This window comes from Helianthus annuus, chromosome 4, assembly GCF_002127325.2.
Source record: "Helianthus annuus cultivar XRQ/B chromosome 4, HanXRQr2.0-SUNRISE, whole genome shotgun sequence".
NCBI classification, from domain to species: domain Eukaryota; kingdom Viridiplantae; phylum Streptophyta; class Magnoliopsida; order Asterales; family Asteraceae; genus Helianthus; species Helianthus annuus.
In genome coordinates, this window is record NC_035436.2 from 5,781,794 (window position 1) to 5,797,897 (window position 16,104).

General features: G+C 37.2%; 2 protein-coding genes across 2 annotated transcripts; both read right to left on the reverse strand.

Moving 5' to 3' along the window:
* Nucleotides 1-6,234: 6,234 nt before the first annotated feature.
* Nucleotides 6,235-6,711, reverse strand: LOC110932803 (cysteine proteinase inhibitor A-like). The gene has a single exon (XM_022176059.1). The coding sequence runs from the start codon at nucleotides 6,709-6,711 to the stop codon at nucleotides 6,361-6,363; it is 351 nt and encodes a 116-aa protein (XP_022031751.1). The 3' UTR covers nucleotides 6,235-6,360.
* Nucleotides 6,712-12,424: 5,713 nt separating this feature from the next.
* LOC110935613 (cysteine proteinase inhibitor 5-like) lies at nucleotides 12,425-12,995 on the reverse strand. The gene has a single exon (XM_022177987.2). It carries the CDS (start codon nucleotides 12,980-12,982, stop codon nucleotides 12,617-12,619), a length of 366 nt encoding a protein of 121 aa, XP_022033679.1. The 5' UTR covers nucleotides 12,983-12,995; the 3' UTR covers nucleotides 12,425-12,616.
* Between the last annotated feature and the right edge of the window lie 3,109 nt (nucleotides 12,996-16,104).

Genomic DNA, 16,104 nt, shown 5'->3' on the forward strand with positions numbered 1-16,104 from the left:
TATGTTCCTGAGGTAACTCGGAACCTTGTATCAGGACCAAAGTTAGACATGGACGGTTTTATTGTTTCCCATGGTCATCGCCAACTCTCTATCCATTATGATTCTGTTCTTTATGGTACTAGTGTTCTGGATGGAGGTCTCTATAGATTAGAACTAGATGATGGCTTTTCCAAATCTTTGTTGTCATATAACATTAATGAATCACTCACAAAGATGGAAGAGAAACGAGACTTAGAGACTTCATCCATGTTGTGGCATCAGCGTTTAGGCCACATTTCAAAAGAGCGATTAAATCGTCTCGTAAAGGATGAAGTCTTACCTCCTCTCGATTTCTCTGACTTTGGAACATGTGTCAAATGTCTTAAAGGTAAAATGACATTAGCGAATAAGAAAGGTGCCACTAGGAGTTCTAATTTATTAGAACTCATTCACACTGACATTAGTGGTCCCTACCAAATCGCTGGCATAACAGGACATACTTCATTTATCACTTTTATTGATGATTATTCTCGTTACATGTACTTGTATCTTATTAAGGAGAAATCTGAATCTCTAACAACTTTTAAAGATTATAAGGCTGAAGATGAAAAGCAATTAGATCGTCAGATTAAAGTTGTGAGATCAGATAGAGGCGGTGAGTATTATGGAAGACATACTGATGTGGGTCAAGCTGCTGGTCCATTTTATGAGTTTTGTAAGGGCCAGGGGATTGTGAACCAATACACCATGCCTGGTACACCTCAGCAGAACGGTGTCGCTGAAAGAAGAAACCGTACCCTTATGAACATGGTGCGCAGTATGTTAGCCAACACTAACTTACCATTATTCCTCTGGACTGAAGCATTAAAAGCAGCTGTTCATATACTCAATAGAGTTCCTTCTAAGTCTGTCCCTAAAACTCCTTATGAACTTTGGACAGGAAGGAAACCGAGTCTTAAATATATGAAAGTATGGGGCTGCATTGCTGAAGCAAAACTTTACAATCCTTTCCTAAGGAAACTTGACCCTAAGACAGTTACCTGTTTCTTTATCGGGTATCCTGAGAACTCTAAGGGTTATCGTTTCTATTGTCCTTCCCATGTCACCCGTATTGTTGAAACCAAGCGTGCCGCGTTCCTGGAGGATTTCAAGGTCAGTGGGAGCAGTACCAACCCTTACGAAGAATTGCAAGAAGTACAAGACGCGGGGGGGGGGGGGGAGAGACTCGTCGCTTACCATTACTCCGATTATTCCTCTTGTACCCAATGCAATTATTACACCTGAAGCTACTGCACCAACTCCAAATTCACCTCTACAATCAGAACCCATTATACCTCATGACGAAGGCACATCAAACGCTCAAAACCAAGACAACGCTGAACCCGATAATCTACTCAGGAGGTCATCCAGGCAAAGAAGGCCTCCTAATTGGGATGATTATGTTACCTACCTGACTGAAATGGATCCCGGAAAGCTCAATGATCCTATCTCTTACAATGAAGCCATTAGCAGTGATCAGTCTTCTGAATGGAATAAAGCAATGATTGATGAGCTTGATTCCATGAAGAAAAATGACGTTTGGGATTTGGTAGAATTACCCAACGGAGTCAATCCCGTAGGATGCAAATGGGTGTTCAAAACAAAACTGGATCCGAATGGGAACGTTGAACGCTACAAAGCGAGATTGGTTGCAAAGGGCTACACTCAGAAAGAGGGAATTGATTATCAAGAGACGTTTTCACCTGTCTCTCGTAAAGATTCATTAAGGATCGTCATGGCCCTAGTAGCTCATTTCGATTTAGAGCTTCATCAGATGGACGTTAAAACCGCTTTCCTTAACGGAGATTTGGACGAAGATGTTTACATGAAGCAACCTGAAGGCTTTGAGCCTGAAGGTCAGGAGCATCTAGTCTGTAAGCTGAAGAAATCCATTTACGGGTTAAAACAAGCATCACGTCAGTGGTACCTCAAGTTTGATGAAGTCATGAAGAAGCAAGGTTTTATGAAGAATCAAGTGGATCAATGCACCTACCTCAAGATGAGTGGGAGCAACTTTACTATACTTGTCCTTTACGTTGACGACATTCTATTGGCAAGTAATAGTTTAGACATGTTGCATGAGTCGAAGCGTTTACTCTCGCATAACTTCGACATGAAGGATCTCGGAGATGCATCTTACGTCATTGGCATCGAAATTCACCGAGATAGAAACAAAGGGATCTTAGGATTGTCCCAAAGGGCCTACATAGATCGTGTCCTTACACGGTATAACATGCAACAGTGCAAACCCTCCATCGCTCCAGTAGTTAGGGGAGATGTTTTCGGTTTGTTTCAGTGTCCGACAACAGAGGTTGAGAAGGAGCAAATGAGCCAGATACCTTATGCATCAGTAGTCGGGAGCTTGATGTATGCTCAAGTCTGTACTCGTCCAGATATCGCTTATATTGCTGGAATGCTAGGCCGTTATCAGACTAATCCTGGCTTAGATCACTCGAAAGCAGCTAAGAAGGTACTTCGATATCTGCAAGGGACGAAAGACTATAAGCTGACTTATAGAAGAAGTGATCATTTGGAAGTGGTGGGCTATTCTGATTCTGACTTTGCCAAATGCAAAGATGACAAGAAATCCACTTCGGGCTATATCTTTATGTTAGCAGGCGGCCCTATCTCTTGGAAGAGTCATAAACAACAGTTGACTACAACTTCCACAATGATGGCAGAGTACATTGCTGTCTATAACGCAACCTGTCATGGAATGTTGATTAGAAATCTGGTCACTGGACTCAAAATTGTTAATTCCATTTCTAGACCATTGAAGCTTTACTGTGATAATTCAGCTGCCGTTAGTTTCTCGAACAGTAACAGTTCGACTGGAGCTGGTTTATATCTCGATACGAAATATCTATTTGTACGTGAACGTGTTGAGGAAAATAATCTTTGTATCGAGTATATTAGTACTAAGGATATGCTTGCGGATCCGATGACTAAAGGTCTCCCTCCTAAGGTTTATGAAGAACATGTTCGGAATATGGGATTATGTAAAGACCTTATTTGAGCATATTGTACTAGCTTATGTTTTATGTTTAATGAAATTTCCTCAAGTTTGATTTTGTATGTCTATTAGAATATGTTCAACCGGTATAATGGCATATAGACAAATAAAAGTTACAAATCAAACAAAGGGCTTACGCGTATTTTGATCATAACGACTAGGTTTTAAATTAAGGCTATAGTATGATTAATGGGGGTCCTGAGTCGCATAATGATTCAACGGCTGTATTTTTCTGCTATAGTACTTGTTTAAGGCTAAAATGAGTGTTAACTCCTGATCAGGCTTATCTAATACTCATAGTAAATGATTACTCGGCTAAGTGGGAGAATGTAAGATTAAATATATTATGTTTAATATTTAATCTATAGCCATCTTAATCATTTACATTATAGAGATCAAAATATATTAGAACCTATTATTTAATTAGTTGGTAATTGTTGATGGACCATATTACCCTTAGTAACTAATTAGGTTTCCTCCTGGGTGCTTATATAAGGAGAGTTATGTGGAGGTTTAGGGGTTACTCAGTTACACAATTACACCACCCCATTAGCCATAACATCATCACGAAACCTCCTCTCCTAACCGATACCCTTTTCGGTTTCTAAGTCTCCATCATCAGTTAGCATCCTAAGGAGGAACCAGATCAAGATGACAGGCATGTCGAACTCCCTTACAGGATTCTCCTCTGCACTATCTGCTGTGACAGGTATGATTTATATATGTTTTCCTTCATGAACAAACAGAACTGAACCAACACCCTTCCCTATTTCCTAGGTGCCAGGGGGGGGGGGGGGTATGGAGGGGGCTCCATCCCAGTAACAAGCGCCAATGGCATGTACAGGTGGGGCCCAATGTTTTCAACCAATTAGATTTTTTCCTCTTTATTTTTTTTGTATTTTTTTAATAGCGGGCTTTAAACCACACCGTTCAAGTTAACGATAAAGCCCCTCGCTTATGTGGTGCATACGTGGCTCTGACATGGCACTAGTGGCTTTAAACCACATCCACCAGCCTAATCAAACCCCCGTTATTGATAATGATGCGGGATTATCTTTTAATTTGATTTTTAAAAGTGATTTTTTTGGTTTTGTTTTCGGGGTGGTAATTTTAATCAATATGTACTAGAACAGCTTAGTTTGAGTTGTATTTTTACTGATAAATCTTGTTATGTTTTCAGAAAATTAATCTTCCATAATTAATTCGATAAACAAATAAACTTGGGTTTTTGAAGAAGGTAAAAATTTGAGAAAAAAAGGGAAATGTTAGAAACCGTTTGGGGGTTTCGTTTGCCGAACCGTGTAAACCACTCAAAATAAATAGTCGTGCTTGATTAATTTTTTATTAACATTTTGCCCCCGTGTGTTAGTAAAAATAGATATTTGGTGTATTTGTTTGTTTACAAGACTTTTTCAATCTCTTAAAAAGACAAAAGTCCTCATAAAACACAAAAAAGATCACAAACTCTTGAGTCTTAAATAGCAAATGGCATCTGAATGCGGTCGATCCCAGTCTCATGTTGTTGTTTGATCTTTGTCAAGCGACTTAATAGTTGTGCAAGTTCTAACAACAACAATAACCTGAGAATTTGGGCAAATTTTGATTTATGTGCATTGTCGAACGGATAAAAAATAGATCGATGCAAGAATGTGACGAACTTTACGACCATTCATCAAACACAACTTTGAGAAGCCATATAGGTGGAGCTTGCAAGTCGGTAAATAATGTTTTGGCTTAGGGTCAAACAATACTTAACTTATATAATACATCAAAAAAAAAACATTAAACTCATACAACAATACTTAACTTAATAAATCAAAAAAAAAAAAAACATCAAACTCATACAACATATTAAAGCACTTGTTATGCGCCTGTGTTAAATATAAATGTTGCTTCTAATAGATGAGATCATGGGAAAAGGCTGAAAGTTTAAGGATTGCTTGCAATGTCCAGTAAAAGGGTTGTTAAGACAGTTGGGCATAGTTCAATCACCCTCATCAACCATGTTAGATCCCGCTCTCCTTTTGATGTAGTTTTTCGGTAATGGGTCAAAATGGGTTCGAGTTAGAATGATATTTGTAACATAGGTTGAGGGTTAGACAAGATGGGCAAGTTGGATAATGGGTCAAAACGGTTCTTTTTAAGATAGGTTGGTTGGGTCAAGATTGGTAGGTTGGATAATAGGTTAAAATGGAGTACAGGTTAAAATGATCATTTTTAGTATAGGTTGAATGGTGCAGGTTGAATTATGGCCTAAAATGGGTTCAGGTTGACACTATCATTTTTAGTAAAGGTTGAATGGATTGCATCAGTTTGATTGACGTGCATAGACCTTTTTCTTATGTTTTTTCTCAATTTTATATAAATAGTTAAGCATTAATTATTAGTTATATATGGTTTTAAACACAATATAATAATACTTTAATAAAGGGTGGGGGTATTTGGACATTCCCAACATTGTGTGGACATTTCTGCGTGTATAGGCCTATACGCATCGTATAGAGAGGTTCAATGCATTTTGTTTATTTTATATATTTATTTTTTCGTTTATTTTTAGCGAAAATAGGTTTTTGTTAATTCTAAAATTTTAAAAAATAAATAAATAAAGAACTTTGTTTGCTTTATTTTATACATTTAGCGTTTAACTGTTTGTTTATAAGAAATATAATTTGAAAAAAAAGGTTTATACACCAGTTATTTTGGTTAACCGGTCCGGTTAATAACCAACCCAGTTTTGACACGTAGATTTATTAGATATCTTCCAATTAGTTATTGCCCAAATCGGTTTTAACAACTTTGATGTTTAACCAAATCGGTGATTCTGGAATAACCGATACGTGCACTTCTATTCGAACGCCTTCAAGGTCTTCATTTTTGTGTTGACAGCTAAAAGTAGTCTAAGACAATTAAGATACATAATAACATTATATGTATTTTGATAACAACACATTTTAAAGAGATCGGAGGTATAATGGTTAAGTTTACGATATCAACACAACTATACCTAATAAATAAGTAATGGGTTACGTCATGTGTCCTAACTCTATGAGTTTAATATTATTTTTTTTCGTTTCTTTTATTCACGCATTTGTAATTTTTTCTTATTTTTTAAATGTATCTTATCTTAAAATATCATTTTATAATCCTAAATTTTCATAACTAATTATTTAATATTCTTTTAACCAAAAAATGAAAACTCAATACGAAAACAACAATCAGTGCACTTATCTGATCTCCTTTTATTTAGTTATAAAGATTCCAACCACAAGAAACTATCATCAACTATTAAACATTCCAAAACGACAAAACAAAAACATGCAAATTTAACATCAAACAGGTCCTTTGAACGACACCAGCTGCATGAACTTCTCCCACGGTTTGTTCCAAACAAGAGCCACATAATTCTTCCCCGCGCCACCATCCGCCGCAGTGATCGTCACGTTGTAATTCATTCCCGCGACCACTTGACACTCTCCTTTGACGACTTTCACAAACTTGAGAGACGCATGGGCCTCCTTGTTGTGCTCATCGACTGCAAACTTTGCGATATACACCACCGTAGGGTCGGTCACGTCTGGAACCGGCTTCCATCCGCCGGAGAGTGTCCCTTCGCCCAAAGCGGCGGAGGGTTTGTAGAAGAAGAAGAAGATGATGAGAATTATGGTAAAGAGGTTTTTCATTTTGGTTTGATGATTCATGTGAGGAGTTGGTGGTTTATATAAGGATAAAGAGGGTGACAGGGTCACACAAACACAACACAAAATTACAATTTTACAAAAAAAAAAAAAAAAAAAATATAAATGTATGTTATCTTACGTTAGTTTCTTTTTTAAGTTTATTATTATTATTTTGACATTAAAATACCAAAGTATTTAATTCATTACACAAATCATATTTTAAAAAGTAAAATAAAAAATAAACACCCGTCGGGCTTATATGAACGCGACCCATTTATTTTATAACCAGCTTTGCGAATTCGAGCCCGTTTATACTAAGCTCAAACCCACAAATTTCGTGTTGATTTCCTATCGTGTTTTCGTGTCACGTAAGATAGTCGCCCCCTACACACAAGTAGTAAATGGCATGTGAGCCAATGAGCTATAGTTAACTGAAATTAGAGGGGAGGTGAAGATTTAGGGTTGAAGGCCACAAGTCTCAAGTTTGAATTAGATCCTAACCGGGTTTTATAGTAGTGGACTTTCAGGCTGTGGGTTTTCCCCATAACAGGAGATAGTGGGCTTGAGCTACGAGTGTTGTCTGCGATCGCTGACGTATGAGTCATCTTTTGCTATTGGATTACCCCAGGTAGTCAGGCTTTTATTCATTAACCGTTAAAAAAGAGTAAAAGGCATGTAAAATGCAAACTTTTTTTTCATGGCTTTAAGTTTCATCTGTACTAATTGCTTTGTTTTTAAACCTATATGATTTGAAATGACCAAAAAGTAAATACCTAACGGGTAATGAATAAACTACAAAAATCCCAAAAACGATAAAGTCCACAAACTCTCAATTCTCAAATAGTAAATGGCATTTGAATGCGGTCCTTGCCAATCTCCTGTTGTTGTGCAAGTTCTAAGAACAAAGTACCCTCGGAAATTTGGGTAAACTTTGATACAGCAGGTGCGGCCCTTGGGGTGGGCGGAGAGGAACACCGGTCAGGGCACATTATTTAACAAAAACCCGATATGTATATATAAAAAAAAATAGTAGGGTATATCCATACAAACACCAACATAGGCTCACTTACAAAACTATTCTTATAGTTCAGATTAACTAGTAGCCCATTGGCATTAGTTTTAGACGTTTAGTGAGCCCAATACCCAATTTATATATGAACAACTAGTTTATATTATATATTTCGTTAAGGCCTAATGACACGTTTTTTCGAGCTTGAACATGGTACACGAATTCTCATGACCGATTCTGTCGGTAAAAAAAAGCTCTCGATGCGAGAAATGCTATGAACTTTAAGACCATTATTTGAACACGAATTAGTGTTTCAGCTCTCTGGGTCAAGCAATAAGCAACTTATATAATGCATACAACATATTAAAACACTCAAAACAAAACTACAAAACAATCTTGACGAGTACTAAAACACTCAAAACAAAACTACAAAGCAATCTTGACTAGCACAATGGAGCAATGAAACACACTACTTTTCATAGAGAAGTGAACAATTTACCACAAAAAGTCAAAAACTTTCCTAGTCAATTTTTTTTTTCACAAAATGAGCACATTTTCGACCCATTTCTCACGGAAATAAAAGCTAAATTTGTGACAACTTGGCGACGCATTACCTACATGGTGTGTGGTGTCTCTAGCCGTTATGGAAGTCCGTACAAACTACATTTCATTTTTTTATACCACGTTTTTGTGGATACCACGTTTTTTCCACAAGTTTCCTCTAGCATAGTGAGGTTTTTTTTTTTTTTTTGGAAAAATTACAAGTTTTGTCCTTTATTTTTATACCACTTTTCAGGCGGTGTCCTTTTTAACGAATGTTGACAGGCGGTGTCCTTTACTAGGTATTTTGTTGCAAGTTTAGTTCTTTACACCTAACCCAGTTAAAAAACCCTGTTAATTGTTGGGTTAGGGCTGTAAACGAACCGAACGAACACGAACAAGGCCTTGTTCGTGTTCGTTCGTTAAGGAAATACATGTGTTCACGAACGGTTCATGAACACTTACCGAACGAGATTTTATGTTCGTGTTCGTTCATTAAGGAAATGAGCGTGTTCGCGAACGGTTCACGAACACAAACAAACACAAATAAACTTGTTGAACGCGACGAAGGATAAAGATAGATGACCCAGATAGTAGCACTCAAACGTGAATCCCTTATTGTGGAACGGAGGTGATCGTATTCGCCGATGTAAATAATGAGAAATGAAAAAGAAATGATGCATAAACAAGGTGAAAGTGAGTTTCCTAGTTTAATTGTTAGAGTAATAAAATAAATAAAAGTTTTATAATATAAAAAGTACAAATAAAACATAAGAAAGTACAAAGATCTTCAATTAAAACACAAACATACAAACACAAATAAACACAAATCAACGAATGTTCATGAACATGTTCACGAACACCTGACCGAACGTTCACGAACACAATCGAACGAACGAGACCTCTGTTCATGTTCGTTCATTTAACTAATCGAACGAAATTTCTTGTTCACGTTCGTTCGTTTATTAAACGAACGAACATAAACGAACTTCCCGCCGAACGGTTCATGAACAGTTCGCTGAACGTTCGGTTCGTTTACAGCCCTAGGTGTAAAGGACTAAACTTGCAACAAAATACCTAGGTAAAGGACTAAACTTGCAACAAAATAACTAGTAAAGGACACCGCATGTCAGCAATTAACAGGGTTTTTTAACTGGGTTGGGTGTAAAGGACTAAACTTGCAACAAAATACCTAATAAAGGACACCGCCTGTCAACATTCGTTAAAAAGGACACCGCCTGAAACGTGGTATAAAGATAAAGGACAAAACTTGTAATTTTTCCATTTTTTAATCAAACTCATGTTGTGTACTCACGTTTTTGTAGCTCTTTTTCTTAAATCTAGAATAAACACTTTTTCTACTAAATATTTCTATCGGATATGACTGTTTGATTTGTGGTTTACAGCGCGGGAAAGTGGGAAGTCGTTAATAGGAGCATCGATTATGTATCTGAAGTCAATCTTATTAGACGTTGTTTAGAAACTCCAACAAATATTTCATATAGTTTCTTAACATATGTTTCTGAGATGTGTGGAATTCAAAACATTACACGGTTATTTTAAAGGTTTGTCAACCTTTAGTCAGTGGTGGATCCAGAAATTTTTTCATGGGGGGCGGAATTTTGTAGTAGTCGATTGTCTGCCACTAAATATTATAAAAAAGTCGGTCTGATTCGGGCCAGGTCGGGTCTGGGTATCTTTGAAATTCAAACCATCTTCAAAAATCAAATTAATTGCTTGTAACTGTTGTTATCCGTTTAATATTTTTTTCAGTATTTCTTTTATAGATGCTTTTAAACCAAATTTATATACAATAAATTTAATACCACTATTAAATTAGCAAAACCAAAAATAAACTAAATTGAGATAGCCTAATTTAGGTTGCTTGCATTTTTTAAGTAATCAGAAAAGCGTTATCTTTTGCGTGAACAAAAAAAAATAATAAACAATAGTTTTTTTTTTACACAAAACAAAACAAATCAAATAGACTAATAAAAATAGATATATGACTTACATAATCCCTACTTGTAAATTACACCAATTTACCCCGCAATTAAACCCTGGTCATTCCCTATGAGGCAGAGGCATAAAACCTCTACCACTCTTCATTTTTTAGTAGATAGCTAAAAGTTATTCTAACGGAAGACGTTGAACAACTACACCGAGTCACCTACTCCTAGAATTTACACCACTTGTCAGACTTGAACCCATAACACTTTGAGACCACCCGTAGTGGGGCGGTATTTTAAAAAAAAATTCAAAAAAACGCTCAAAAACGCCCCCCAATTACGGTAGGCGTTATTTCGCGTTATTTTTGAAAAAAAATTGAACTTGGTGTTTTAAATAAAACGCTGAAAATTGCTTTGGGCCAAGAGATAACCGTTGCCAGCGGTCAATTGTTTAATAATTTTATTTTATTTTTTAATTCCAAAATTTACCCACTATATAAATAATACCCACTTCTTCCTATTTTTTTATAAAAAAATCACACTTTCTCTCCTACTTCTTCTATATTTTATACAAATATGCATCCATTCCGACCCCCTTTGGTGTCCCCGCAAGACCCATGAACCCGAACACAACCCAACCGCAACACCCGTATAACCTTCAAGACATGAACCCGAGCTTTTTAAACTACGCGGCTTACTTGAGTGGCGCCACTCCGTTCATGCCTCCCACCTTCGGCTATGGTCAAGCCGGCGGGTCGCAACCTTCACAACAACAAGCCGAACCCGATGTCGATGTCGATGTCGTGCCGGAGACGCAACCCGAACCGGTGCCAGAGAAATCGAAACGCGGCAGAAGGTCGCATAAGAAGAAGGAAAAGGACGAACCTCGACGTACAAAAACTCACCTTAAATGGACGAAGGAGGAGGAATTCACGTTGACTCGGGCGTGGCTTGACGTTTCGGAGGACCACGAACCTGGTAACTTTTATATTTTATTTTTTACTTATATTTTTACTTTTATTTTTAACATACAACTTATATTTTTACTTTTATTTTTTCAATTTGTATCAAACTTTCAAAAGGGCCCCGTTTTTTGGGATAGGGTTCGTGCACTCTTTTATAGCACGTGGGGTCAAGGCGAACATCGGGACAAAGATTCCATTTCTAGCAAATGGACCGACATCAACAATAAGTGTCATGCCTTCCAAGAAGTGTACCAACGTAACTACGATAATCGCCCGAGCGGTGAAGGTGACGTCGAGGTTTTAACGAAGACTTTGGACGAGTTCGAGAAAACGAAATGCCCTTTCGCGTACTATAAGTGTTGGGATCTACTACGAAAAAGTCCAAAGTGGGCGCTAGTAGGTACCATGACGTCTAGTAGTAGACGTCGAGCTAAACGGTCAAAAACATCATCCTCCGTTGACCCTGAAACACCGACATCGGATGCCCGCAATGTCGATCTAAATGAGGTGGTGGACGTTGACGAGGAACTTGAAGAAGAGTTGACCCGACCGCCCGGTAGAAGAAAGGATAAGCGAACCGGGAAAAAACGGTGGAGTCGTCTTCCGATCTCGAGTTGAAGGAAGACTTCGAGGAGATGAACCGTCGTCTCCAAGACATCCGCGACCTCGGCCATAAACGTTGGGAGGTTATGAAAGAACGAGTCGCCGAAACCAAAAAGTTTAATGAGATGCAAGAGGCGAGGCAAATGAAAAAGGACATTGAGTTTTTGTCCAAACCGATCGACCACCTCCAAGGCGACGCGTTGATCCTTGCGCAAATGCATCGCCAAAAAATTCGAGAAAAATATGGACTCTAGATCATCTTCTTTTTTTTTACTTTATTTTTTTTTCGGTTTCTTTATTTTCTGTTTTTTTTTCGTTTTTTTTTTATTTCAAGTAGTGTAATTTTTATTTTAAATTAATGAAGTTTTTTATGTTTTAAATTAAAAAAAATAATTGTGAAATGATTGCATGGGCGTTATTGGGCATTATTCTCAACACGCCACTTTTTCAATAATGCCCCATGCTGACTGGACTGTCACGTGTCGCAAAACGCCCCATGGTTGAGACATTATTTGGCATAACCATTACACATGGTCTGAGAAAAGAGACACTAATACAACACCTTAATACCTCTAATATACAGGCCATTTGGTATAAGAGTTAAATTTACCCGATAGAAACATCATAAAAATATAAAATATTTTCTAAACTAAAACAAAATGAAATTGACTAAATATTTTATTTATGCAATTAAATTCAGGTTCTGATTTTTCCCTTTTCGAAAACAATCAAAACATGAAAATTTAACAGAAAACAGCAACCGGAGCACTTATACATCCTTTTATTTAGTTATAACTATTACACATTCCAAAACCATTACATAAAAACCTGCATATTCTATATCAAACAGGTCCTTTAAACGCCACCAGCTTCCTGAACTTCTGCCACGGTTTGTCCCAAACAAGAGCCACATAATTCTTGCTGGCGCCACCGTCCGCCGCCATGATCGTCAGGTTGTAATTCTTTCCAGAGACCACTTGGCTCTCTCCTTTGACGACTTTCACAAACTTGAGAGACGCATGGGCCTCCTTGTTGTGCTCATCGACTGCGAACTTTGCGATATCCACCACCGTAGGGTCGGTCACATCTGGAATCGGTTTCCATCCGCCTGTGAGTGTCCCTTCGCCTAAGGCGGCGGATGGATTGTATAAGAAGAAGATGATGAGAATTAAGATGAAGAGGTTTTGCATTTTGGTTGGATGGTTCATGTGAGGAGGAGTTGGTGGTTTATATAAGGATTTAAGTAGATGTGAATAACGGGACGTGATCGCGGGTTGTTGAGTTCAACCCGATGCCAACTTGATGTACATGAAAATTATGTCAGATATATGAACCTGAACAAGACACTAATATTCGCGGGATGACTCTAATGCAACCCACTTAGCTCAATTTTTTTTTATTTGTTGCGAAGATCAATACTTTTAAATTATAATTCTATATTCTATAAAGCATACAATTAAAAAAGGGACTTTTAACCAATGGGGTGGTGGTCCATTGGCAAAGGCAAAGTCTTTAAAAACCTCTAGGTTGGGAAGAGGAAGGTCTTGGGTTCAACTCCCACAGATGACAAACGATTAAAAAAATTAGCCGTTAAAAAAAAAAAAAGAGGGACTTTTAAGTTTTTTTTTTTCTTTGTTTCTAGTAACTTTTATTTATTTTAGCATTTACCTTTTAATATTTACAATCGGCACTTACAATCCTTCAATTTTTTAAAAAGTTTATAATCATTTTTACGTGTTTATATTTATGTACGTATCGGTATAAATTCAAGTTGATTACATTTTTGGTTTTTTTTTCTTTTAGTAAGTTTTTGTTAAAGCTTTTACCCTTTAACATTTAGTATTGACAGTTACAACCCTTCAACTTTCTAAAAAAACTATAATCATTTTACGTGATTATATCTAGGTACGTGTGTCGTATAAATTCGAGTTGATTACGTTTCTCTGAAAAAGGGTAGGCTCATATATAATATGTTTTTTTTTTTGCTTTTTTTGTATGCTTTCAGTTGATCTACGTTTTGGCATAAATTTTGTTTTACAAATTTAACTTGCTTTACGTTTCGGGCCCATCGCAACGCGCGAAATCATTTTTAACTTAAAAACTTATTTTTTTACTTATTTTTATGTACGTGTCGGTATAAGTTCAGGTTGATGTTCGAAGTAAATTTCTTTCGCAAATAAGTCGGGCCATATATAATACGTTTCTGTTCTTTTTTTATGTACATCTTCAGTTTATCTACGTTTTGAGGTAACTTTTTTTCAGAAACGATTCAGCTCTTTACTGCACAAATCCGAGTTATTTTACATTTGGACCCGCCGCATCGCGGGGAGAAATTTAATAGTTTTACAACAAAAATATAATTGTATATTTACGTTAATCTCTCTTTTAAGTTTATTTTCACATAAAATACCAAACTATTTAAGTTATGACGTAAATTATATTTTAGAAAAGTGAAATAAAAAATAAATGGGTGAGACGGGTCAACCCGTGAACCCAGACTGACAAAAACATAACCCTTTAGCTAAACTGCTTCGCAAATTTTAGTTAAACTTACTTAGACTCTACTATACTAAACGTAAACCTGCGAATTCCATATCCAATTTTCGTGCCATGTCAGAAATTAACCCCTACACATAAGTAGTAAATGGAATGTGAAATGCATACTATTTTTCCATGGCTTTAAATTTTGTCTTTACTGATTGCTTTATTGTTTAACTTATTATATTAGTAATGCCAAAAAAGGGGGTCAATTAGGTCCCGTTAAAAGTGGAGTGCTTCAGCCACTTTGGCTAAACCATATTGGTCAAGAGGAATTAATGGTCCTATGTGTCATTATGACTCAATTCATACCCCTCATATCCTTTAGTCTTATAGGAAGAACAAGGTTTAATATTTGGAAGGTGTAAGTATTTAAGGGGAAAAATTAGCCGTTAAAAAAAAGTGGAGTGCTTCACTTGGCGACTTCTCCCCACATTTTGATGTCTCGGTTGTGCTCCTTCGAAACAAAATCTACCGAGCGCGTGTTCTTACACTGCACTTTCTCAAAAGATACGTGGAATTGGATCGTTTGTGGTTTGGTTGTAATGCATCGGGTGGACTAGAATATGGTTGGCATATTGTGTTAGACCCGAACACAATAAGACACGAACACGAAACAGCTGAACACGAAACAAGTGAACATGAACACGACACAAAATCTTATAGTGTCAGTTTTGAAAAACGAACACGAACATAATAATAAATAGGTTACACGAACACGACCTGTTAAAACACGAAAAAACTTACAAGCGTATCATACAACCTATTAAGACACAAAAGTGACCTGTTAAGACACGGACACGACCTGTTAAGACATGAACTCGCTGTGGAGGGATGGAGTGTGGAATCTAGGGCTGGCATGTTATGTTAGACACGACCTGTTAAAACACAAACACGATAACACGCGAACACGAAATAGGTAAACACGAACACGACACAAAAATTAACACATCTTATCGTGTTGACCTGTTTAAGACAGGAACATGTTAAGGTGGTGTCGTTTTGTATCGTGTTTTCGTGCTCGTGTCTGGAATTACCAGCCCTAACTAGAAGCAGGTCCAGAATGTCAAGCATCGGTTAGATCTAGGTGGTGTGACAACCCGTTTGCTAACCTTCTTTCATGTTTTGTTTGTTTCCATTTGTTTTGGTGTTTAGATGTTGAATTGTTAGGTTGGGGGCTTTTCAATTTTGAGTCGACCCGTGTGTGTTTTGTTTCATTTTGTTTTGGTTTCTTGTAGGCTTAATTACCTGCTCCATTTTTTATTTCTTGTAGGCCCAGTTATTTTCTGGCCATTTCCTTTTCTTTTAGTTTTATATATATTGAAAACGTAACCAAATTTCTAGATCTTGAAGTGACTCAAAGTTATCTTGATTTTAACGAATTCTTCAAATGGGCTACTGGCGAAATTTATCATATCAGGATACACTCGCCTTTCAAATTGAGGAAAACCCTCACCTAGGGCTGAAGCCCGTGAACACTTCGCCCGAAGGCACGGCAGTACGGTGAGGTAAAACCCGCTCAGTTCAAGGATCAAGGATCGAACTAGTGATCGCCGCCTACTCGCCTAGTCTCTCATCATCACCAGGTGCCGCAAAAACTAAATGTTGGGGGGCATGAATTGAATCTGGGTCACTTGGAACACCTGGTCCCTCTCTTACCACTCCACCACTAGCTAATTGGCTTCTTGATGTTCTACTTACCAAAACTTTCCTGTTACCAGCCTGAACTTCTCCAACCATAACCAAATGCACCAATTGATCAAAGCATAAACGTATATGTTTCAAAGTTATC

What these genes read in the sequence shown, in the direction of transcription:
- LOC110935613 (XM_022177987.2), bottom strand. Translation starts at nt 12,982, where the DNA reads ATGAACCATCCAACCAAAATGCAAAACCTCTTCATCTTAATTCTCATC.
- LOC110932803 (XM_022176059.1), bottom strand. Translation starts at nt 6,711, where the DNA reads ATGAAAAACCTCTTTACCATAATTCTCATCATCTTCTTCTTCTTCTAC.